This window comes from Fusarium graminearum, chromosome 3 (genome assembly GCF_000240135.3).
Source record: "Fusarium graminearum PH-1 chromosome 3, whole genome shotgun sequence".
NCBI lineage: Eukaryota > Fungi > Ascomycota > Sordariomycetes > Hypocreales > Nectriaceae > Fusarium > Fusarium graminearum.
In genome coordinates, this window is record NC_026476.1 from 5,808,705 (window position 1) to 5,828,220 (window position 19,516).

Sequence of the window (19,516 nt, forward strand, 5' to 3'; positions counted from 1 at the left end):
GCGCTGGTTTGAATCGATAGTTCCAACTCGCCTGTTCAGCTTTCGACCAAAACGTCGCTCAATAAAATAAATAATAATTCTGCTTTCCCATCCCTTTAATTTCTTCTCTTCATTCGCTCTTTACTACATTTACTGTCGCTCGTTACCATTGTAAATCTGTCACGATGCGTGTTCAAACTACCCTCGGGTCTCTAATTCTCAGCGCTGGCCTCTGCGCCGCTCGCGTACGTACCCCAGGACAAATGGTTATCACCAAAACTCATTCCAGTTTTAGGCTTGTGCTCCTCACCCTCAATCAACGACAGCAACATCGTCATGGACCAGCGAAACAGAGACTGCAACATCTGCAGGATCCGCAACTACCGAGATCGTAAAGACTACTACTGGCGCGACCACTGAAGAGACAACGATCGTCACTGAGTCTGACAGCGCCGTCGAGTCTTCCGTAACGGTATCAAGTTCAGGTTTTGAGACATCAACGATTGAGGTTACAACCTCTGTCGCCGAAGTCCCAACTAGCACAACCGAAGACTCAGCTACCACCACGACATCTCCTGCTCAGAGCGTGCAGAGTCCACCAAACGGCAATTTCGAAGATCCTACCCTTGACCCGTGGGAGTCTACAGGAACCACAGCAGTTCTCGCCAAGAGCAGCGACTGTTATGAAAAGAACCAGTGCGCGTATGTATTACCAACATTCCCTGTATTCTAGTTCTCCGCTTACATCCTACAGCAAACTCCCAGGGCCGTACAGCGGAAACACCGCCAAAATCTGCCAACGCGTCGAAATTCAGCAGGGCTACGAGTACACTTTCGCAGCCCATGTCAGACAGACTTGTACTTATTTTGACTCTGGAGAACAAGAAGACCTCGATTGCAGCCCTTTCGTCAACTTTGTTCAACTTACCATCGATGGTGTATCTTCGTCATCCCAAGGAGTGGATTGGGATAATCAGTGGCATCAATACTCCGACACCTTCCAGTATACTGGCCCAAGCATTGACTCGACGGATCTTTGTATTGAGGGTGTTATTACGCAGGGCTCAATGTACAACTTCTTTGTTGATAGCGTTTCTCTTGTGCGTGGGAAATCTGTGCCTATCCCCGAGGAGACATAAGGGCGTGGCTCGAGACTCGGTACGCATGACAAATTCGAGCTTGATCACTTGCGAGATCTAGCTAAAAGGATGTCGAGCTCAGTTGTCATGAATCACCTAAAGCCAGACCTCTTCAGCGCGAATTGTTGCATATTTCTGATTCAAAGTATATATTCACGTTGTAATAGAGATAGATCTAGACGTATAAATTATGTTTAACTCACTCCCCAACAAGTTTTCTTTACATGGTGTGGATATCGTCACTTGCGGAATTGGCTATGATGAAAAGATCACAGCATTGGTTGCCCCGTCCCCATTGCGTCTCAAGCTGTCAAACTAAGCCGGAAAGAAACAAAGCCACTATATACAGGTCTCGGTTGATCTGTCTCAGTACGAATACTTAACGAGCTAACCGCACTGGATGCCAGAATGCTTGCCAAGGTCTTGGTACCAGGTCTCCGTCGCTAGACGGAGATATCAATAGACGCTACACATGGAACAGAGCATCACCAACAGCAGCAACATCCACCATTCCTGCATGTCTAATAAACCAGGGAGATCATTTGAACGCCCATCAACCATTCCGAGCTTCCTTGTGTAGCAGAGACGACCAGAACGACAGTGGTCTGCTTGAAGAAGATAATAGGTGGCTGGCTGAACATCAAAAGTGGGTGGCACAGTGAGATAACCAGGTCTAGTGTAAGGCATGGTGCAGTTTCTTAAAAGAAGCTTAAAATAGTGGCGCTGTAGCGGTAAAATTCCAGCCTTTAACTCTGTTGTCACGATATTATCCGATTCCTCAACCCAAGTATGGTGTTTGTCGTGGATCACAATAAACATTCACGCACAAATGATAATGAAAGCACAAAGACAACAAGACTGGAAGTGCCTGTTATCAATCAACTTGGGACTTGAATGGCAGCATCATCAAGAATGGAGACACAGCTGGCTTCACCCCTGTCTGTGGCGTCAAGCCCATTATTATTAGTCCTGTCCAGAACAACAAATCTAGGTCTTTGATGTTCGAGACATTCAGTTCTCAACAGATAGACTAGTCCGCAGAGCCTGTGACTCCCCATCCCCCACACGTTAATAAACGCTGCTGCCGCTCTTTCTTCTCCCACTCTCTGAAACTTCTAGTCAACGAAACCCAGAAGTCGCCCTGATGGCTCAGTATAGCCAAGTCTACAACGTAGACGAGCAAGACTCAGCCGTTCATCAAGGGTATACAGCCTACCGTCCTCCCAGCCATCCCCACCATCCCTCCGACTATGGAGTCTACAACGCTGAGAAGCAAGCACCTGCTGCTGCTGCCGCCGAACTAAATTCCTATCCTGTCCACCAAAATCCCATGCAACAATATACATCGACGAACCCCCAACCGCGAACACTACAACGTCAGCCATGGAAACGGAGAGTCGGCTACTTTGGATGGTGGATTATTGGCCTAGGCACAGTCATCATGCTGGCGTCTTGTGCATTTCTTGTCTACATCTGGTACGGCGCTTCTCTTGCCAGACAGAGACTTCCGCGACCAGAGGTTTGGGACAGTATTGTTTTTGAAGGCTATGCAGCGCGAGCCGTGACTCTCTGTTCAGCTGCAATCCGAGTAGCAATGGGCTTCCAGATTGGTCTGCTGGCTGCTGCAATGGCAGCCACTATCCTCGAGACAACCGGGACGCGTCTCTCAGATCTCGCGAGTCTGTCCATGTCCCGAGCCTTCGTGGGCAGTGCAAGCCCATGGGAGATCTTTATGATCGCCTGTCACAGAACATCCCATCAGAAGAAAGCTGTGTTATCACATTGGCTCATCCCGCTACTGTCTTTCGTGGTTGGCCTCGGAATGACTCTCACATCCACCATCCTTCTATTCGACTTCAAACTCGTTCAGATCGCTGCACCAAGCACCACGAGATCGATAGCTTTGGGAATTGATGTCCATCAGATTATGGCAGACACTTCTGGCACTTCCTACTGGCAGTCCAAACCGCAAGCGCATTGGCGATTTGCCGAGACTCGTCCCTCTGCTAGCGTTAACGACACTACACTGGAGCATGTATCGGATACGGGTGACATCTATCTCGCCCCGCTTCCGTTTGACAATGTTGATGACAGAACGTCTCTTGAATATTACGATGGACCTGTCATTGTCACAAACAGCAGGACAGCATGTGTTGCGCCAGACCTAAAGAACGCCACGCTCGAATACATACGCACAAGTAGTCGTGTTACAGAGGGTCTTTATCTGCTTGCCGAAATTGATACGTCGACTAGTTGGGGGTTAGGCCCCAGGATCAACGGCAGTCAAGTGGCTCGGATATCATGTCGCCTCAACAACTATTGGGATAAGATGTCAGAGAACTGGGCTTTGTCGCTCTGCGGCTTCACCAATCTTGACATCAGTGCTATCAATCAGAGCCTACAGGACCCGCTATCCGGTCGTCCCTATGCATTCCAACCAGTCCTTCTTCTGAACGCCAGCTCAACGCTGAACCTCAATGTCGCCATCCCGCAATGGACAGGATCAGACGAGGACTGGGCTAAAGTTGGATCAATGAATGGCCTTCAAATGCCCAAATCTGTCAAAGAAGGTCCTTGGACGGCTGCTATTGATACAAATGGCACTGAAGTTCTCAAAGCTAGCGTCTGCTTCACTGCTCTCAACATGCCACTTCTGTACAACGTGACGATGAAAGGAAGAGCAGTTTTAGCAGAGCCAAAGTCACAAGCAAGATACAGGGATTTGGAAGTCAAGTCCGAAAACGAAACACAGTTTCTTGAGCAATTGGGTATAGGGGCTTCTTCACTAGATCTCGAGGCGCGAGGTGTGCTGGATCTCAAAGTTAATTCGGATCCTCAGGACTTGTCTAACGAGGATGCCGACGTTGTGAATGCCGCCATCTATGATATGATGCGCACGAGTCTTTTCGACTACCACATCGCGGGTGGCTGGACTTTCAACAATGACGCTCTCATGGGCTATTTGGAATCATCTCTGTTTTGGCCGGCCCACCCTGAGCATTCATATCTGGTACAGACAATCCTGAAAGACACTGGCGACCCAGCAATCGCTGTCCAAGCCTTGTTCACTCGCTTCGCCCAAATGATTTTCCACGATATGCTGCCATACTGGACAAGAGATCAGTCAATTACAACAGTCAACGTTAAACGTGTTATTATTCCTTCTCAGTGGACGGGACTCATCATCGTCTTGGCGCTCGTTGTCACACACCTGGCTCTCACGTTTGTTACAGTTTGGATGTTTCTCGCTTCAACGAAATTATCTATGCTGGGTAACGCCTGGCAGACTGTGTCGCAGATCGTGTCTCCCGAGACCAGTGTTGTTGTACAGGCTGTTTCGAACGGTGGAATGTCAGATCACGAAGTACATAAGTGGGTGCCTACGACAGCATTTGACGACCAGATCTACAGCTTATCGACATCAGTTGATCATCAGGGACTAAAAGTACGGAGACGTTAGAATTCTTCTTTTAGGTGGATTCACTGTTTGAAAGAAATTGCACTTTTGTAACAGAATTTTCCATCACTATGATATAGGCTGATGATAAGATGTGTGAATTTAGCATGGTGGTAAATGTTTGTCTCTTTAGCTATAAATGTCTATCGTTATGGACCAAGCGATAGCTGCTGTATCTGTAATTACGTACAGTAACATCGCGGAAGCGCATTAATATAACCCGCACCAAAATGAGCTGCATCCAAAACAATCCGTTTTGGTTGCAAACAGTTGGGGCATACATCTCGACCTTGCGGGTGCCCGTGTGCCATTTGGATTCCATCTCCGCTGGTGCCACCACATAGGAAAGGTATCAAATCAGCTGAAAAATCAGCAGTTTTTCTGAGAAGTCTAGAGAAATCGTCGCGCCCGATGAGTGTCTTGATATGCTCTCGTGTGATCGCCACGGTCAAGTCACGAAGTCCCCCGTCTTCCAAGGGAGTGTTCTTGTAGACTTCGCTGATTGCATACGGAAAGTCGTCCGTGTTCCAGTCAGCATTCATAGCAGAAGCAAACTTTTTCTTCGAACACTCCTTGAGCGCCGGTATGTCGTACATGTTGGCAACTTTGTAGACCTCTGCATGAAATAGCATTGATTTATCATCGCTGGGTTCGTCGTAGTCAAAGGTATAGACGAAACAAAGCATTGCTGCCACGATAATCGGATCAAAGTCTTTAATCTCGATTTTTCGTTCGATCGACTCCTGTATAATTTCAGTAGCTAACTCACGAGATTTATGACGATACAAACCTTCCAATTTCCGCCCAGTGCCTTCGCAAAGTACTTGGAATGAGCTGACAAGACGACTGTGGATGTTGAAGACTTGGCCTTTGCAAGTTATGACAGCATCAGCAAACTCGCCACTGGTGTAGTGCCTAATTTATCTGTTAAAAGCGATTCAAGTACGTTATCGACCCTAGCATACCTTTCCAATGACAAAAGAAAGTCATCGAGACCTGGTGATGAATTCACGGTGAAGTTGAGTCGCGGTCGGTCGGCAAATGATGTCTGGTTTCTGCGTTTCCTCAGTCGGATTACCCTTTCGCTGTTGCGGCAACCGAGGGACGTTGCGTAGCCCATGAACCAGTCTCGGACCAGCTGGTCAGAGTCGCTAAGAGTAATACGAGCCATGCCTGTCTCAGTAGGGTCCCTTTGGGTCCTGTCAGAATAACGTTGCTAATCCTTAGCGACGGTACGCTAAGCGAGTCCATGGTCATGTTTTGTTCTTGCGCTTCTTCCATTGTTTGTTTGATCGTGTTCCATGTTTTTTTTTGTTGCTCTATTTTGAACGAGGAGGGAGTTTTCGCAATCTGTTCAGAGCTTATATCTTGATACAAGGTTCAGGTATTCTTGAGCCCTGTGGCTTGATCGACTTGACTACTATTATATTCATACTGTTAACCATTGGCATATTACTGTTCGTCTCATATCTCTTTATTGGTAATGCCTAGAAAAAAGGGTTTGTTCTTGAGTTTGAGGAGTGTTAGTAGTTCCAAGATTGGTTGAGGTACGATTGGTGGATATTGGGAGACAGGAGAAAGTAGCAGACCCAACGAGCCAAACCTCTGAATTTACTCTTCAATTGAAAGTTCGGTATCCGACTGTCGTGATTCGACGATTGATCAACTTAATAGATATCAGTTCTTCGCTATTGCCGGTCGGCCATCAGCGGACATGACACCAGTCCCATTGAGGATATCCAACAGTCGATCATTTTGGTTGCTTGCTACATATGGAGAACCGTGCCGTAGTGCCCTTGCTCCGGCTCCTAATCCTCCGAATCACTCCGAATGCCCCGAGATAGCAAAGATATCCGTTTATCTCTGCATTGAGAGACTAGAGGCGACATGACATCAAGAATGATACTAAAAGCGTGAAATAAACAGGACTTGATGGTTTCACGACATCTGGGAAGAGACAGTCTTATCACTGTTATCATGTCATGTTATCTTCCCCCTCAATAACGTCACAATCGGAAATATATATCCTGCTCTGTTGGCCAGGTTCATCATCTCTCGCTTCGGCTTTGCATCGCGTCAAATGCGGGGGTGGATAAGACGGCGCCAATGAACCATTCAACTGATAACTCCGGTCTCATCTGGTCTGATACTTGATACCCCTGGTAGTTGAAGCCGTTAACGGACCCTCATCTAATATAACTCTGCTTTTCTCTCCGACATACTGTTTAGATCTCGTGCCATTCGTGTCGAATACAGCAACCATGGAGACTTCAGAGAAAAAAGAACTGCAACAAGAGCAACTCGACCAACATGTTGGCCAAGTCAGTGAAACAAGCAATGATGCTGAACGCAAAGTCCTCTCGAAGTTCGACATGTTTGTCATGCCTCAGATGTCGCTTTTGGTTTTGTTTGCTTACCTTGATCGAACAAACATAGGTAACTTGACCGCAACGTCTTAACTAACCACCACTAACAAAATGCTGCAGGGAACGCCCGCGTCTTTGGCTTCGAGGAAGATACAGGAATGCACGGGACTCAATTCAACGACGTGTCAATGTACTTCTACATCTCGTACGTCATCTTCGAAACACCCTGGGTTCTGGCAGTGAAGAAGTTCGGCCCCGGTCGTGTCCTTGCCATCGCCATCGTGAGCTGGAGTGCCATTACCGTGGGCACCGGTTTCGTAAACAGCTATGGCGAAGTCGTCGCATTGAGAGTCCTTCTGGGGTTCTTTGAAGCCGGCCTGTTTCCGTCTCTCATGTTTGTCGTCTCGCAAATCTACCCTCCAGCTTGCCAAGGTAAACGCATGGCCGTTCTTTACGTGTCAATTGCGCTTTCCGGGGCGCTGGGAGGATTGATTGCGTATGGTATTCAGAGCATGGGGACGAGACACGGATTCTCTGCCTGGCGGTGGCTTTTCATCATTGAAGGTGCTATATCGCTTGTTATTGGAGCGGCTTGCTGGTTGAGTCTGCCCGCTTCTCCAGAGACAGCCTGGTTTCTCAATGCTGAAGAGAAAGAAACCATGAACATTATTAAAGAGCGCAACAACCCGTTCAAGGAAACTGAAGAGTTTTCCTGGAAGCAGGTGGGCATGGCAGTTACTGACCCTCTGATCTGGCTTGCGTCGGTTGCATTGTTTTGCTCTTCCATTGCACTATTTGGTTTCGGAACATTTTTGCCTACTCTCTTGAGGGGTCTCAAGTAGGTGCCCGATCAAGTTATTTCCTTGGTGTTGCTGACAGTGGCAATAGTTACTCCTCTCTCCAAGCCAACTACCTTAGTATCCCGGTCTACGTTTTAGCATCAATCTTCACTGGAGTCACCACATACGTTTCCGATCGTCTCAACCGCCGAGCCATATGTCTTATCCATTCTCCATTGTTAGTTGCTGCCGGCTACGCAATAGTGGTTGGGACTGGACATAAGGGCTTGGGCTTCTTTGCCATGTTCTTGGTCGGCAGTGGAGTTTACTCGTTCAACACACTTGTGGTAACGTATGTTCTTTGTACTTCTCTCCCAATCTTGCCCGTGTACTGACAGCTAGTAGTTGGATCTCGAACAATGTCCAGCCAGATTACAAGCGCTCTGTTGCTATTGCAACCATCATATCGATCGGAAATGCTTCCGGTATGGCCGCATCACAGATTTACCCTATTCAGGACGCTCCTCGCTATGTGAAAGGAAATGCCATCTCTTTGGGAGGCGAACTCATTGCACTGGTCTGTGTCGGGATTATCTATGGCCTTCTCAAATATCGCATGCGTCAGAAAGCGAAATTGCTAGCGATGGGTAAAGACAGCAACGGAAAGGAGGATGACCGGAGCTTGGACTTTGAATATGTCTTTTGAGCATTGGTGATGTAGCAATTGGTGGTTTCATATGGATTGTATGTTTCACCTTTCATTCAAAATAATACTCATCAGTCTACATATAATATTTGTTCAAAATGATGTCTTGTTTTTCGCTTCAAATTCACAGTTGTAGCCATTCCCTTGTTCGGACTGAGGTGGCAGGGGTAGGAAGCTAGGTACTTCTTGTTCTGCATATTGTTACTGCGGAGATACCGTCAATTACCCCCAACAAACTGTCATATGTATCACTTACCCCATATCCTATTTATCCTATTCGCTGTCTGACGTCGCAGTAGCCACTTCAAATCCTGTTTCTTTGCGATACAGACAACTGCATTTGTGTTACTTTTGACCCCGCAAGAGGATGCTTGATGCTCAAATATCGGCATTCAGAGTCCTTCATACATCCCCGCTACGAGATTCTGCAAACTTGCAACTGCTTCCCAGAAGTAATGATGGTGCAGAGAATTGACATCGACGAGGGTTGGGAGTTCAAAAACTCCTGCCCTCTGAGTAACAAACCCGCTTCGTCATATCTGCCTACTGCGCAATTTCCCACTGTTGCCCACATTGATCTCATGCACCACAATCTCATTCCAGACCCATACATCGACATCAATGAGCTCAAGTGTCTGTGGGTGAATGATACCGATTGGACTTACCGCACCACAAAAGTCGGGCCGGTCAGCCTGAAACCCTCGGAGCGAGCAGTTCTCGTTTTCGAAGGTCTTGACACCATCGTCGATGTGTATCTGAATGATGAACACATCCTTTTCAGCGATAACATGCATGTATCTCATCGGGTTGATGTGACAAATATTCTGGGAAACACGCAAGACTCGGCAGTCCTTGAATTGAGATTCAGAGCTGCTCCAGCTTATGGTCGCGCGAAACGCGCTATAATCGGGTACAAGAGACTGCCCACTGGTCGTGCCGTCAATTTTGGAGGATCTGAACGACTCTTTGTCAGGAAAGCTCAATACCACTGGGGCTGGGACTGGGGTCCGGCTGTGAACACGTGTGGGCCATGGAAACCTGTCTACTTCGAAGTCTACGAGTCGAGAGTCAATAACCTTTGGGTCACCCAGAATGTGGCCGAGGATCTCTCTTCAGTCGAAGTCACTGTCAAAGGACAGGTCGAAAATGCCAATGGCATTGATCACGTCTCTGTTCAGGTATCTGATGAGGAGACCGGAGACACAGTCGCCGAAAAAGAGGTCGAGCTGTCATCGAACGGATCATTTGAGACACATTTCATGATCGAAAACCCCAAGTTATGGTATCCATTTATGTATGGCAAGCAGAGTCTGTATGTGGTGAAAGCAATCATCCCGGGTGACACGGCAGCCAAGTCCATCGGGATTAGAAGACTGCGTCTGCTCCAGCATGCTCTGGAAGACCAAGAGGGCACTTCTTTTATCTTCGAAATCAACAACATCCGTCTCTTCTCGGGTGGGTCTTGCTGGATTCCCGCCGACTTTATGCTCCCACGAGTCACAAGACAGAAATACGAACAATGGATTCGTCTAGCAAAGGAAGGAAATCAATCTATGATCCGAGTTTGGGGTGGTGGAATCGTTGAGGATGACATGTTTTACGACATTTGTGATCGTGAAGGAATTCTAGTTTGGCAGGACTTTTTGTTCGCCTGCGGGAACTACCCTGCGTCACCAGGCTTTGTCGCAAACGTCAAGAACGAAGCGGAGCAACAAGTCCAGCGTGTGGGACACCATCCATCGCTCGTCCTTTGGTGCGGGAATAATGAGGATTATATGTGCGCTGATCAAGATCGCTGTTGGGATGTTGACTGGAATGACACAACTGGTCCATGGGACAAGACTACATTCCCTGCCCGTGAGATATACGAACGCACTTTGCCTGCTGTTGTCGCAGCTACGGGAACCGACGTGCCATATTGGATCAGCTCACCGTTTGGGGGAAGCATCGCAAATGACACTACAGTAGGCGACACACATTGCTGGGACGTTTGGCATGGCAAACTATCACCATATCAAGACTACAAGGCTTTTACTTCACGCTTCATTTCTGAGTTCGGTTTTGAGTCAGCGCCCAGTCTGAGCACATTGCACCGCGCCATCACCGATCCAAAGGAACGCCATGCACAATCGCGAACCTTTGATGCCCATGATAAAGGCCCAGGTCACCAGAGGCGGTACCCGATGTACATGGGAGAGAACTATCGTTTCAGAATGAATCCACTTGAGGACTTTGTATACTGCACGCAATTCCTCCAAGCTGAAGCGATGGCGTACGCATACAATTGCTGGCGAAGAGAGTTTAGAGGTCCCGGTCAAGAATATTGTGCCGGAGTTCTGGTCTGGCAGCTGAACGATATCTGGCCTGGGACAAGCTGGGCACTTGTCGATGTCGATTTGAACCCGAAGCCGGCTTACTACATCACAAAGAGAGCATTGGCAAAGACGGTGGTTGGGACGGAGCGCGTCGTTACTGCGAAGCCACCTTATATCACAACTGGATTCCTTGATGAAAAGGCAAAACTTGATGTGTGGGCGGTGAACGGTGAGCTTCATGAGCGAACTGTGACGCTGGAGCTAAAGGCATTCGACGTGGAAACCGGAAACTCGGTGGATTTGCCTAGCACATACGACAAGAAGGAATATACCCTCAAAGCCAACCAAACAACTGAACTTGTCGCGAACATGGACATTCCAAACTTTGAGGAGACTGTTGTCGTCGCCTATCTGATTGATCCCGCATCTGAACAGAACCTTGCAAGATGGGTTAGCTGGCCAGAGCCGCTTAAATTCATGCGCATATCCTCCGAGTTGAAAGTTACGACAAAAGTGGTCGACGGTGGCGCTGCAGTGGTCATAAGTTCAAACGCTCCCGTAAAGGGTGTCGTGTTGAGCACACAAGACCAGAATGGCGATGAAGTTATGTTTGATGACAATGCTATTGACTTGGTACCGGAAGAAGAGATTAAAGTTGGGGTCAAGGGGCTGTTGAGTGAAGATGGTGTTGGTGTGCGGTTCTTGTATGACTGGGAGTTAAAACCTGGATTTCAATTGTAGGACAAAGACGGAGTGGGCAAGTCGGTTCTAAAGTTTAGATTTCAGGGATTGGAAACGATACTTCGGATATTCAATTGCAGTAGTAACAAATGAGTTATTCGAACATTATCTACAAGTCGAGTTGAAGAACAATGTTGACCTGCTCCAGTGCCCTCATGGGTGCGAAAGGTGGTGTTTGTATGAGACAAGTGGCGTAGCGTCGAAGACCACGTCCTGAGTCTCAGTATGCCTAACAGCTGAGACATTGAGCAACCCACCACTAACCACAAATTCAGCCCTGTCTAAGCTCCCAGCCGCACTTGAAAATTTATATATCCCTAGAAATCTCTACACCTTTATTGGCCACTAAGCTAAGCCTCTTTACAGGGGCCATTTTCAGCGTCTGAGGCCTCCCCGCACTTGGGATGTTATCACCACATGGTTGACCTGTATTCTAGATCGCATATTCGCTGTCTATTGCACTGTATTCGGTCTTCTTTATTTTCCCTATCATGATTTCAAAAACGAGTCCTCTTTATGAGCCTTTGAACGAAGCAACCGACGAGATCCGACTTCTCACACTCCTACCAAAGTCACGCAGCACTGGAATTCCTCATTGTACGTTGGGGACATACTCCCTCCGAGCGTTCACTCCACAACACAAGACCTTTCTCTTTTCCACTGTCACTGTCAATTCAAGTCTCAGGAGCACTACGTCTGAGTGGAAACAAAGTCGTCTAGAACCCGAACTTGCAGGTTTGGCACCCCTAAAACGCTTACACTCGAAGCACCCGCCACCAAGTCATTACCGTTTTACATGGGGGGACTACGCCGCTCTCTCCTATGTATGGGGTGATGAGAAAGATACTACTATTATTGCGATCAATAACAAACGTAGGCGAGTGACGACCAATCTCGCCAAGGCTCTCTCGGCATTTGTCCAGGATGGAGAGTTTGAGGATGGCTACAAGCTTTGGGTCGACGCCATCTGTATTAACCAACAAGACATGGACGAGCGTGCACGACAATTACGGAAGATGCGCCACATATATGGCGATGCATGGTCGGTGGTTGCGTGGTTAGGCGAACCGAGCTTTCAAAGCGACTCAGCTATTCAGCTCATCCGCGACTTTGCCGATCTCAGCAAAACAAACTCTGGTAGTCAAATCGAATCTTGCCTAAGGAGGGAACCAGAGTTTCTTGGGAAAGGCTGCTGGTTGGCACTCCATGACCTAATGGAGCGACCCTATTGGTCTCGTCTATGGATCATACAAGAGATGATTATGGGTGCCTCCGCTACATGGATTCGATGCGGATGTGCATCTATCGACTGGGTATCTTTTTGTTCTGGCCTTGCCTTTCTCGAGGAGAATCTGTGGCTCGTGAAGGATGAGCTGCTTGTAAGGGAGCGCTTGGCGGTGACAAAAAAGAACGGGCCAGCTTGGTCAGTCATGGGTATTCACCTAGTCTATCAAGACCTCTCGATCTTGAGTGAACGCGAAGAAAAGGGCGGACAGTATCCCAGTTTTGGACGACTACTTGACATCGCCAATGATGCTGAGTGTTCCAATCCAAGGGATAAAGTCTACGGGCTTGTTGGAATGATGTCTATTCCGGTGTCCAGCAGTCTGCGGCCCGATTACACTCTTCCAGTGAATCAGGTCTATGCTGCCACAGCGAGAACCTTCATCGAGGTTGACGGTAATCTGGAGCCCATTCGCGATGGAAACCCGTGGGGTCCGTCAAAAGGTCCATCGTGGGCTGCGGACTGGTTATGGGAGGGCCGGATCAGATCGTCGAGACCTGAGAATCAGCTTTGGGGTCCTACCCGGTTCTTTCCAAGGCTGGGCCCTGAAATTTTGTTCCAAACTCCATACAAGGCCAGTGGAGACACCAGACACGATGCTACGTTCTCTATCGATGGATCTATACTTACATGCAGCGGGTTTATTGTTGACAGTATCTCTGGGCTTTCTGCAAGGGGAACGGGGTATTTCGACTTGGACAAAACCTCCATCGTGCAACCCCATCGGTGGAACAGCGCCTATGGTGACAGAAGTGCGACTTCGGAGGCTTTGTACTGTACCCTCGTGATGGATAGAATTTCTGGGGGCGCGAGAGCCACTGCTCGCCATGCTGCCATATTCCATTTACCTCGTACGTTTGAACAAGGCGAACAAGAATTCTCGAAGAGGGGATGGAGTTGGCTGGCTGGGCAATCAGATTACTACTTCCGTTGGGAAGGTTTCCACGAGGTGAACTCAAGCTTTAAACTGGGCGATGACCAACTCTCGGACTTCTTCGACGACACGATCCCAGATGAGGCATCGGAATTTGACTTTAGCGAGGTATATTCATGCTTTGACAGATCATCACAGAGGCGAAGATTCATGGCTACTGCCAATGGCTACATAGGTTGGGCTCCGGACAACATCTATGGGACGAAGAGTCAACAGACTAAAACTGGAGATCTCATTGCTGTCTTGTGCGGCTGCAGTACTCCTATTGTCGTCCGACCTCACGGCCATCAATACCAGGTTATCGGTGAAGCATTTGTCCAAGGATTGATGGATGGGGAGGTAATGGAGTTGGTGAATTCTGGAAAGTTGGAACGAGTAAGTTTTGATTTCTGCTAGGTACCTTGTTATTCCTTTTTCGGCCATTCTCATTGTTGAACCTTCCTTATTCTGAACTTTCGCTTTAAGCCACTTCATAGAAATGCTAATAAAACTTTATTATAACTTTGCTTATCACGTGATACTGCAATGGTCTGGTGGTCTAGTGGTATGATTCTCGCTTAGGGAAAACCCTATGCATAGCTTGCGAGAGGTCCCGGGTTCAATCCCCGGCCAGACCCTTTCTTTTGCCTTTGTATGCCTTCAAGGTCTGAAGTGTATTTCTTTTTGCATTTTGAATCGCCGAAATTAGCAAATCAGTTCATACATAACATTTAAATCAGAAATTTTAGGCTGTTCATTCTTGTAGTTTAAATTTGAATCTAAAGGCTGACATGAATCCTGAATAAATGGTCATCGTGAACCATTACCACTGCTGCCATGCCTGACTTTGAGTCTGTCTGTAGGGAGAAGCTCTTCTGGCTCACACTCTGCCCCGGAATTATCAGTATCCTCCGTGAGTTCTTCATTAGCCATTCGTTTGAACCAATTCGACAGATGCTCCATTTTCTCAAGTCCCAGTGCTCTTGTGAGTCCAACTCTTTAGGTGAATCCGTGCTTCTAGGTTCGCCGATGGCTTCCTGTAAGTTAAGTTCCAGCACTCCGAAGTTTGTCTCAAGCTGCCACCCAGAGCATGGATCAAAGTTGAAGTTAATGCATGCAGGGTGGGAAAGAGTGTATTTTCGTACCCATGTACCCTTCTTCACACTCGCGATCCATACATCCTGTCGGACTCCGATTGCAACCAGACCATTTTCACTCAAGGACATCGTATGTGTCTGACTCCCAAAAGGCAACCATAGACTTGGATTTCCAGGAAAGCCCAGGTTCCGTATCTCTTTCATGCTGTCAGTATCCCATATTATGACGCTTCCAGCCTCTTTGCAATGATAACTTTCATGAGTAATAGCCAGTTGGCCGTTGCGCGCAAAGGCGATCTCTCCCGAGTCGTACCTTGATGCACAATCGCAAGTGGTGGGTACTGTAGACAGAAGCCCACTTGTATTCGTATCGTATACGCGTAGCCCTTCGCCATCATGTATCGCGACTTGCCCAGGTGGTCCGAACACCACTTGCAAGTCGCATCTCCCTTTCAATCTTGATGACAGATGGTACCGGTCACAGTCATGGTCAAACTGCCAAATTTCAACAGTTCCGTTGTCATCAACGAGAGCTAAGCATCCGTCGTATCCGAACTCGAACCGAGTTACTTTTGATTGCATAAGTGTTTTGCCAGATACTCTGTTGAGAATTCTAACTTCTTCCTCGTTTGTATATAAAAGCGCAATCGGCTCCACGGGTGAAACCTCGATCTCTACATGTGACTTCTTTCCAGCCACGTCGCTAACGACCGCGTCGATGGAATCGCCTAGTAATATGTCAAAGTCCCAAATCGTAAGGAAAGTATCAGAAGTGGTCGCGATCTGATTGCCCTTCCCACAATGCACAACGTCTAGGGCCGACATTCTTTGGTGTGTAATTTCTGCGTCTCTCTCTTCGTCCCAGACAACGAATCCCTGTTTCGTGCCGCAGCGGAATTTGAAGATGATGTATTTATCATCAGTCGTCCATGTCAAATTATAGACATTACCATAGCTGTCTAGACCTTCTCCAATGACTCTTTTCTCAGCCAGCACTGTATCCCAACAGTAAATCGTCACGCTGTGGTCGACGTTTAATGCAAGGTGGGTCCGGGCGTGACTGACAGCTGCCCCGTATAAACTCCCTCGAGGAACACTCACTGATGAGATTCTGGAGCCAAAACATTCCTTATTAATATCCCAGAGATCGATGCACATTTCTTTATGATTACTAAATATTTCATCATTAAGAATCCTGATAACGAGCAAGCAGAGAGTAGCTGAAGGGCATGATACCCAGCTCAAGTAAACAGGGTGACCTTCGAAAGCTAGTGTACGGTGCACGCTCGGGTTCCACACGTCCCAGATATGGATGCTGTCATAATCACTGGAAGCAAGTAATTGGCCATCCGGTGAAAATGACACATCGTCCATGAGCCCTCCTGGCGACTCGTAGGATATCAAGGGCTTTCTCTCAGATAAATCGCCAATGTGTACTTGTTTTGTGGTCAACACCGCGAACAGTTGCCCTGATGGATGCCATGTCGCATTTCGAATTCCAGGGCCATAATTATCGAGGGATACAACACAGCCGCCCGTGGATGAATCAAATATAAATGTTTCCCCAAGAGGAACTTGCACCAGCATAAGATTCCCTTTGGGCGAGAATTTCACAATTGAGGAGAGGCCAAATTTATTGGGCAGAGGAATGGTTTGTAGACAGGCATGCCAATTTTGAAACGTAGGGGCATCAGCTTTTATGTAATTCGCAATTTCTTTCTTGAAGAATAGTTTCGTGGTGCTGGAGTTCGGGCTGAATATCAAAGCAGAGTCATACAGCTGTAGCGGCGCAGTGTCTAGGATAGATCTGTGTGTGAACACAAAACGCCAAGCGTCATTAACAAGTTCCCTGACCTCTTTCGGTACATCTTTCTGTAACGCAGGTATCAGATGAATTCATATTGTTATAAGTGGGCATTCTACTCACACTGAGACTCTTAAGTTTCCCAACAGCTACGACAGCCTCTGAAGCACATCTCAGGAGACTCATCGCTTCTAGCCAGTAGAGGTAAATCTCCTTGAAGAAAGCCACTACCAAGGAGAAGTTAGGGGCACATTCGCCTTGGAGCTCTTGCAAGTTGCCATCATTAAAGTGATCGGCCCAATGAAGACATGCATATCCGAGAGGCAGTAGTGCATGGGCCTCGGGAGTTTCAATCTCATCAATGAGGACACCAGGGTCACCAAGACGAAATAGGTCTCGATGCAATCCCTTGTGCATCATCGTGATGCTACTAAGGAATACATCGCAATGCTGTTGAGCGGTACCAGATTTCATAACCTTATGGGATGTGCGCAGAAAGTCCTTGACAGACTGGTGGACAGTATAGACAGTACCATCGCGGATAGCTAGGAATGAGCCACAAGATCTGACAATGTTCGATAGGGTTTCCGTGTTTTCGACAAAACGATTCAGCTTCAAGTCGGATGCGCCCAGCTCCGCAAGACTGAGAGGCCGATAAGCGACACCGACCACGCCCAAGACGGCTACACACAGGTCTCTGTCTCTTGATTGCTTGAGCTTCTCTATCTTCTCTATCATTCTCTCGTACAGCTTTCCCAGACCAGCGGGGAAGGACTTGAGAACATCAAGTGTGTGATGAGACATGACGTCTGGCTGTCCCAACTCGTCACAAACGAGAGAGACCCAAAGAAAGGTGTCGTCTGCGTTGACCATCAGGTGGTTCTGTACTTCTTCGCGAGTAGACTCGCTATAACCGTTGTCTTCGCTCAACTGGTCGACTTTGCGCACGATGAAGTTTTTGACAGCCTCTGATATGGCGGCATGATTCAATTCAAGTTGCACTTCCACTTTCTCGTCCACGGAATTGAGCCTACGTTCAATCTCAGGCCAATTTCGGCTGGAAACGACCCATTTAGGTTTATAAGAAGTGGATAGCCGGCTGATAAGCCTAATGAGCTGGTCCCGATCTGTGGTACACTCATCGAGGGCGTCAATGGCAAAAACGCAATCTTGAGACTCTTCGTCGTCGAGAATAGCAGTGAGGATCCCCATCAATGTCTGCCAGGCGTTACCGTCGTTGAAAACACCCTTCCCTTCCCTGTCGTACTCCTCACGAACATGAGACATAAAGCAAGGTCGCGTCCGGACCAAAAACCAGATCAGACCACGGAGTACATTGGTCGCAGTCCTCAGGCGCGGTTCTGTGGCTTGACAAAAGAAGTAGAAAACACTTTCGGGGGCGGACTTCTCGATTTCTTCGATAATCCCAGCCAGAAGCATTGTTTTACCTTTACCTGGATCACCCTTGATCCACAGTAAGTTGTTGTCGTCTTTCTTCAGCCATTGTTGATATTCTTTGCTCTCCATAATCCACCGATAGGAGTCGTAGAATAGACCACCTTTTGAGAAAAGGATACTTTTCTTGTCTTTCGACGGGTTTGTTACACGAAGCTCCCGTAGGCATTCGTTGTCCTTTTCATCGAGTCGGTCTTGTCGCTGCCATTGCGCGTGTTCTTTTGTGATGACAGAGATATCCTGCAAATTGGTTCGCATTTCCAGAGTGTTGTACTGATTTGAATCGACTCCAAGGGCGGTTTCAATGTCTTTGATCTCTTGAACATGAGTAGCCCAGTCATCGATCTTGGGCAGATCCCTCATAAAGACTGCAAAGCGACCGCGGTGGTAGAGAACGACACTCTTCATCTGAAACAACAGAAGCTTCTGGTATAGCTGCACAATCTGCTTCTCAAGCTGTTCTCTCAGTGGTTGGCTTGAGTCACTGGAATGACAATCTTGAAGCAGCCACGGGGACAGTCTCCAATACCAATCCATACGTTTCAGAACGTACTCCATACCTTCGCGATTCTTCTTTGGCTCGGTGAGAGGACTAGACAGGATCTATATGATGTCAGTGACGTCCGATCTTTCCAGTATTCATCTCCAGATTATGCATCGCCTGTGGTGCTTATGCTAAACCGGATACACTCCTCTGCCTATCAGCTTGATGCCCGACTTGCGGGATTTTGAGAGAAGGTTTTAGCTAGGAGCTTAACCCTTTGGACAGACTGAGAAGTACCGATATGCAAGCAATAAGTGATCCAGGGAGAAAGTGTTCAACTAACCTCGAGAGCACAACAAATGCCTGCCCAGGGTACAGCAGCTTGTGGTACAGCCTTGAGGCCTGCCCCGACCGCCTCCCTCAGTGGTTTGCACATTTCAAACCATTGGTTAACTGAATCCTTTCTTTTTACATCCTTTGAAGTGTTTTGGATTCCGTCTGAGGTTAATTTCTCCATTTGGTGCCATCTTGTGGCGTGATCCCGAGAGATAATATTTGCTCCCTCTCCGACCCGGAGTTGATCGGACAGAATCCTCTCGTAAGATTCAGCGATTTTCGACGACTCTGAATCCTTCAGATCATCATAAGCCTGGTTCCATAGTCGCTCTGAGATGTTGGCATTTGCAGGCGGTATTTCGTCTCCTGTGCTTACAGCGGCTTGTGGCTCAGATTCCCTGGAGGTGGGTATATTTCCCGGCGGCTGACTGGAGGCAGGTGATGTTGATCTGCTTGCAGGCCATTTTGGTCTGAGCTTGCTGATTTTGTTTCGAAAACGACCCATGGCTTATAGAGCAATTACGATGGGACCGTTAAACATAAAGAAATGACAAGATCAGAATGTGAGATTGGAAAGAAGATGTTAGGCATAAAACCCCTCTTCTGGAGGTGCCCGAATTATGTCACGGTCTGACCTATCATGATCCTATCACCGCAGCC

At 47.7% G+C, this 19,516-nt stretch overlaps 7 protein-coding genes and 1 non-coding gene across 8 annotated transcripts; 6 read left to right on the plus strand and 2 right to left on the minus strand.

Annotated features, from left to right (window-relative positions):
- Positions 1–164: 164 nt before the first annotated feature.
- Positions 165–1,118, plus strand: FGSG_11072 (uncharacterized protein; the record flags this gene model as incomplete). Its single annotated transcript, XM_011326984.1, has 3 exons — positions 165–224; positions 275–681; positions 734–1,118. 3 exons carry the CDS (start codon positions 165–167, stop codon positions 1,116–1,118), a joined length of 852 nt encoding a protein of 283 aa, XP_011325286.1.
- A 1,144-nt stretch (positions 1,119–2,262) lies between these two features.
- Positions 2,263–4,578, plus strand: FGSG_11071 (uncharacterized protein; the record flags this gene model as incomplete). The annotated part of the gene is made up of 1 exon (XM_011326985.1): positions 2,263–4,578. The coding sequence occupies one exon, from the start codon at positions 2,263–2,265 to the stop codon at positions 4,576–4,578; it is 2,316 nt and encodes a 771-aa protein (XP_011325287.1).
- A 126-nt stretch (positions 4,579–4,704) lies between these two features.
- Positions 4,705–5,746, minus strand: FGSG_11070 (uncharacterized protein; the record flags this gene model as incomplete). The annotated part of the gene is made up of 4 exons (XM_011326986.1): positions 4,705–4,751; positions 4,802–5,318; positions 5,400–5,490; positions 5,541–5,746. 4 exons carry the CDS (start codon positions 5,744–5,746, stop codon positions 4,705–4,707), a joined length of 861 nt encoding a protein of 286 aa, XP_011325288.1.
- Positions 5,747–6,836: 1,090 nt separating this feature from the next.
- Positions 6,837–8,426, plus strand: FGSG_11069 (uncharacterized protein; the record flags this gene model as incomplete). The annotated part of the gene is made up of 4 exons (XM_011326987.1): positions 6,837–7,011; positions 7,062–7,779; positions 7,830–8,072; positions 8,126–8,426. 4 exons carry the CDS (start codon positions 6,837–6,839, stop codon positions 8,424–8,426), a joined length of 1,437 nt encoding a protein of 478 aa, XP_011325289.1.
- A 455-nt stretch (positions 8,427–8,881) lies between these two features.
- On the plus strand, positions 8,882–11,513 carry FGSG_13861 (uncharacterized protein; the record flags this gene model as incomplete). Its single annotated transcript, XM_011326988.1, has 2 exons — positions 8,882–11,445; positions 11,483–11,513. 2 exons carry the CDS (start codon positions 8,882–8,884, stop codon positions 11,511–11,513), a joined length of 2,595 nt encoding a protein of 864 aa, XP_011325290.1.
- Positions 11,514–11,973: 460 nt separating this feature from the next.
- Positions 11,974–14,186, plus strand: FGSG_13862 (uncharacterized protein; the record flags this gene model as incomplete). Its single annotated transcript, XM_011326989.1, has 4 exons — positions 11,974–12,079; positions 12,218–13,618; positions 13,706–14,076; positions 14,178–14,186. 4 exons carry the CDS (start codon positions 11,974–11,976, stop codon positions 14,184–14,186), a joined length of 1,887 nt encoding a protein of 628 aa, XP_011325291.1.
- Positions 14,187–14,228: 42 nt separating this feature from the next.
- On the plus strand, positions 14,229–14,318 carry FGSG_20776. Its single transcript has one exon. It is a non-coding gene; the product is annotated as a tRNA-Pro (tRNA).
- A 141-nt stretch (positions 14,319–14,459) lies between these two features.
- On the minus strand, positions 14,460–19,361 carry FGSG_11067 (uncharacterized protein; the record flags this gene model as incomplete). Its single annotated transcript, XM_011326990.1, has 3 exons — positions 14,460–16,649; positions 16,705–18,639; positions 18,864–19,361. The coding sequence occupies 3 exons, from the start codon at positions 19,359–19,361 to the stop codon at positions 14,460–14,462; spliced, it is 4,623 nt and encodes a 1,540-aa protein (XP_011325292.1).
- Between the last annotated feature and the right edge of the window lie 155 nt (positions 19,362–19,516).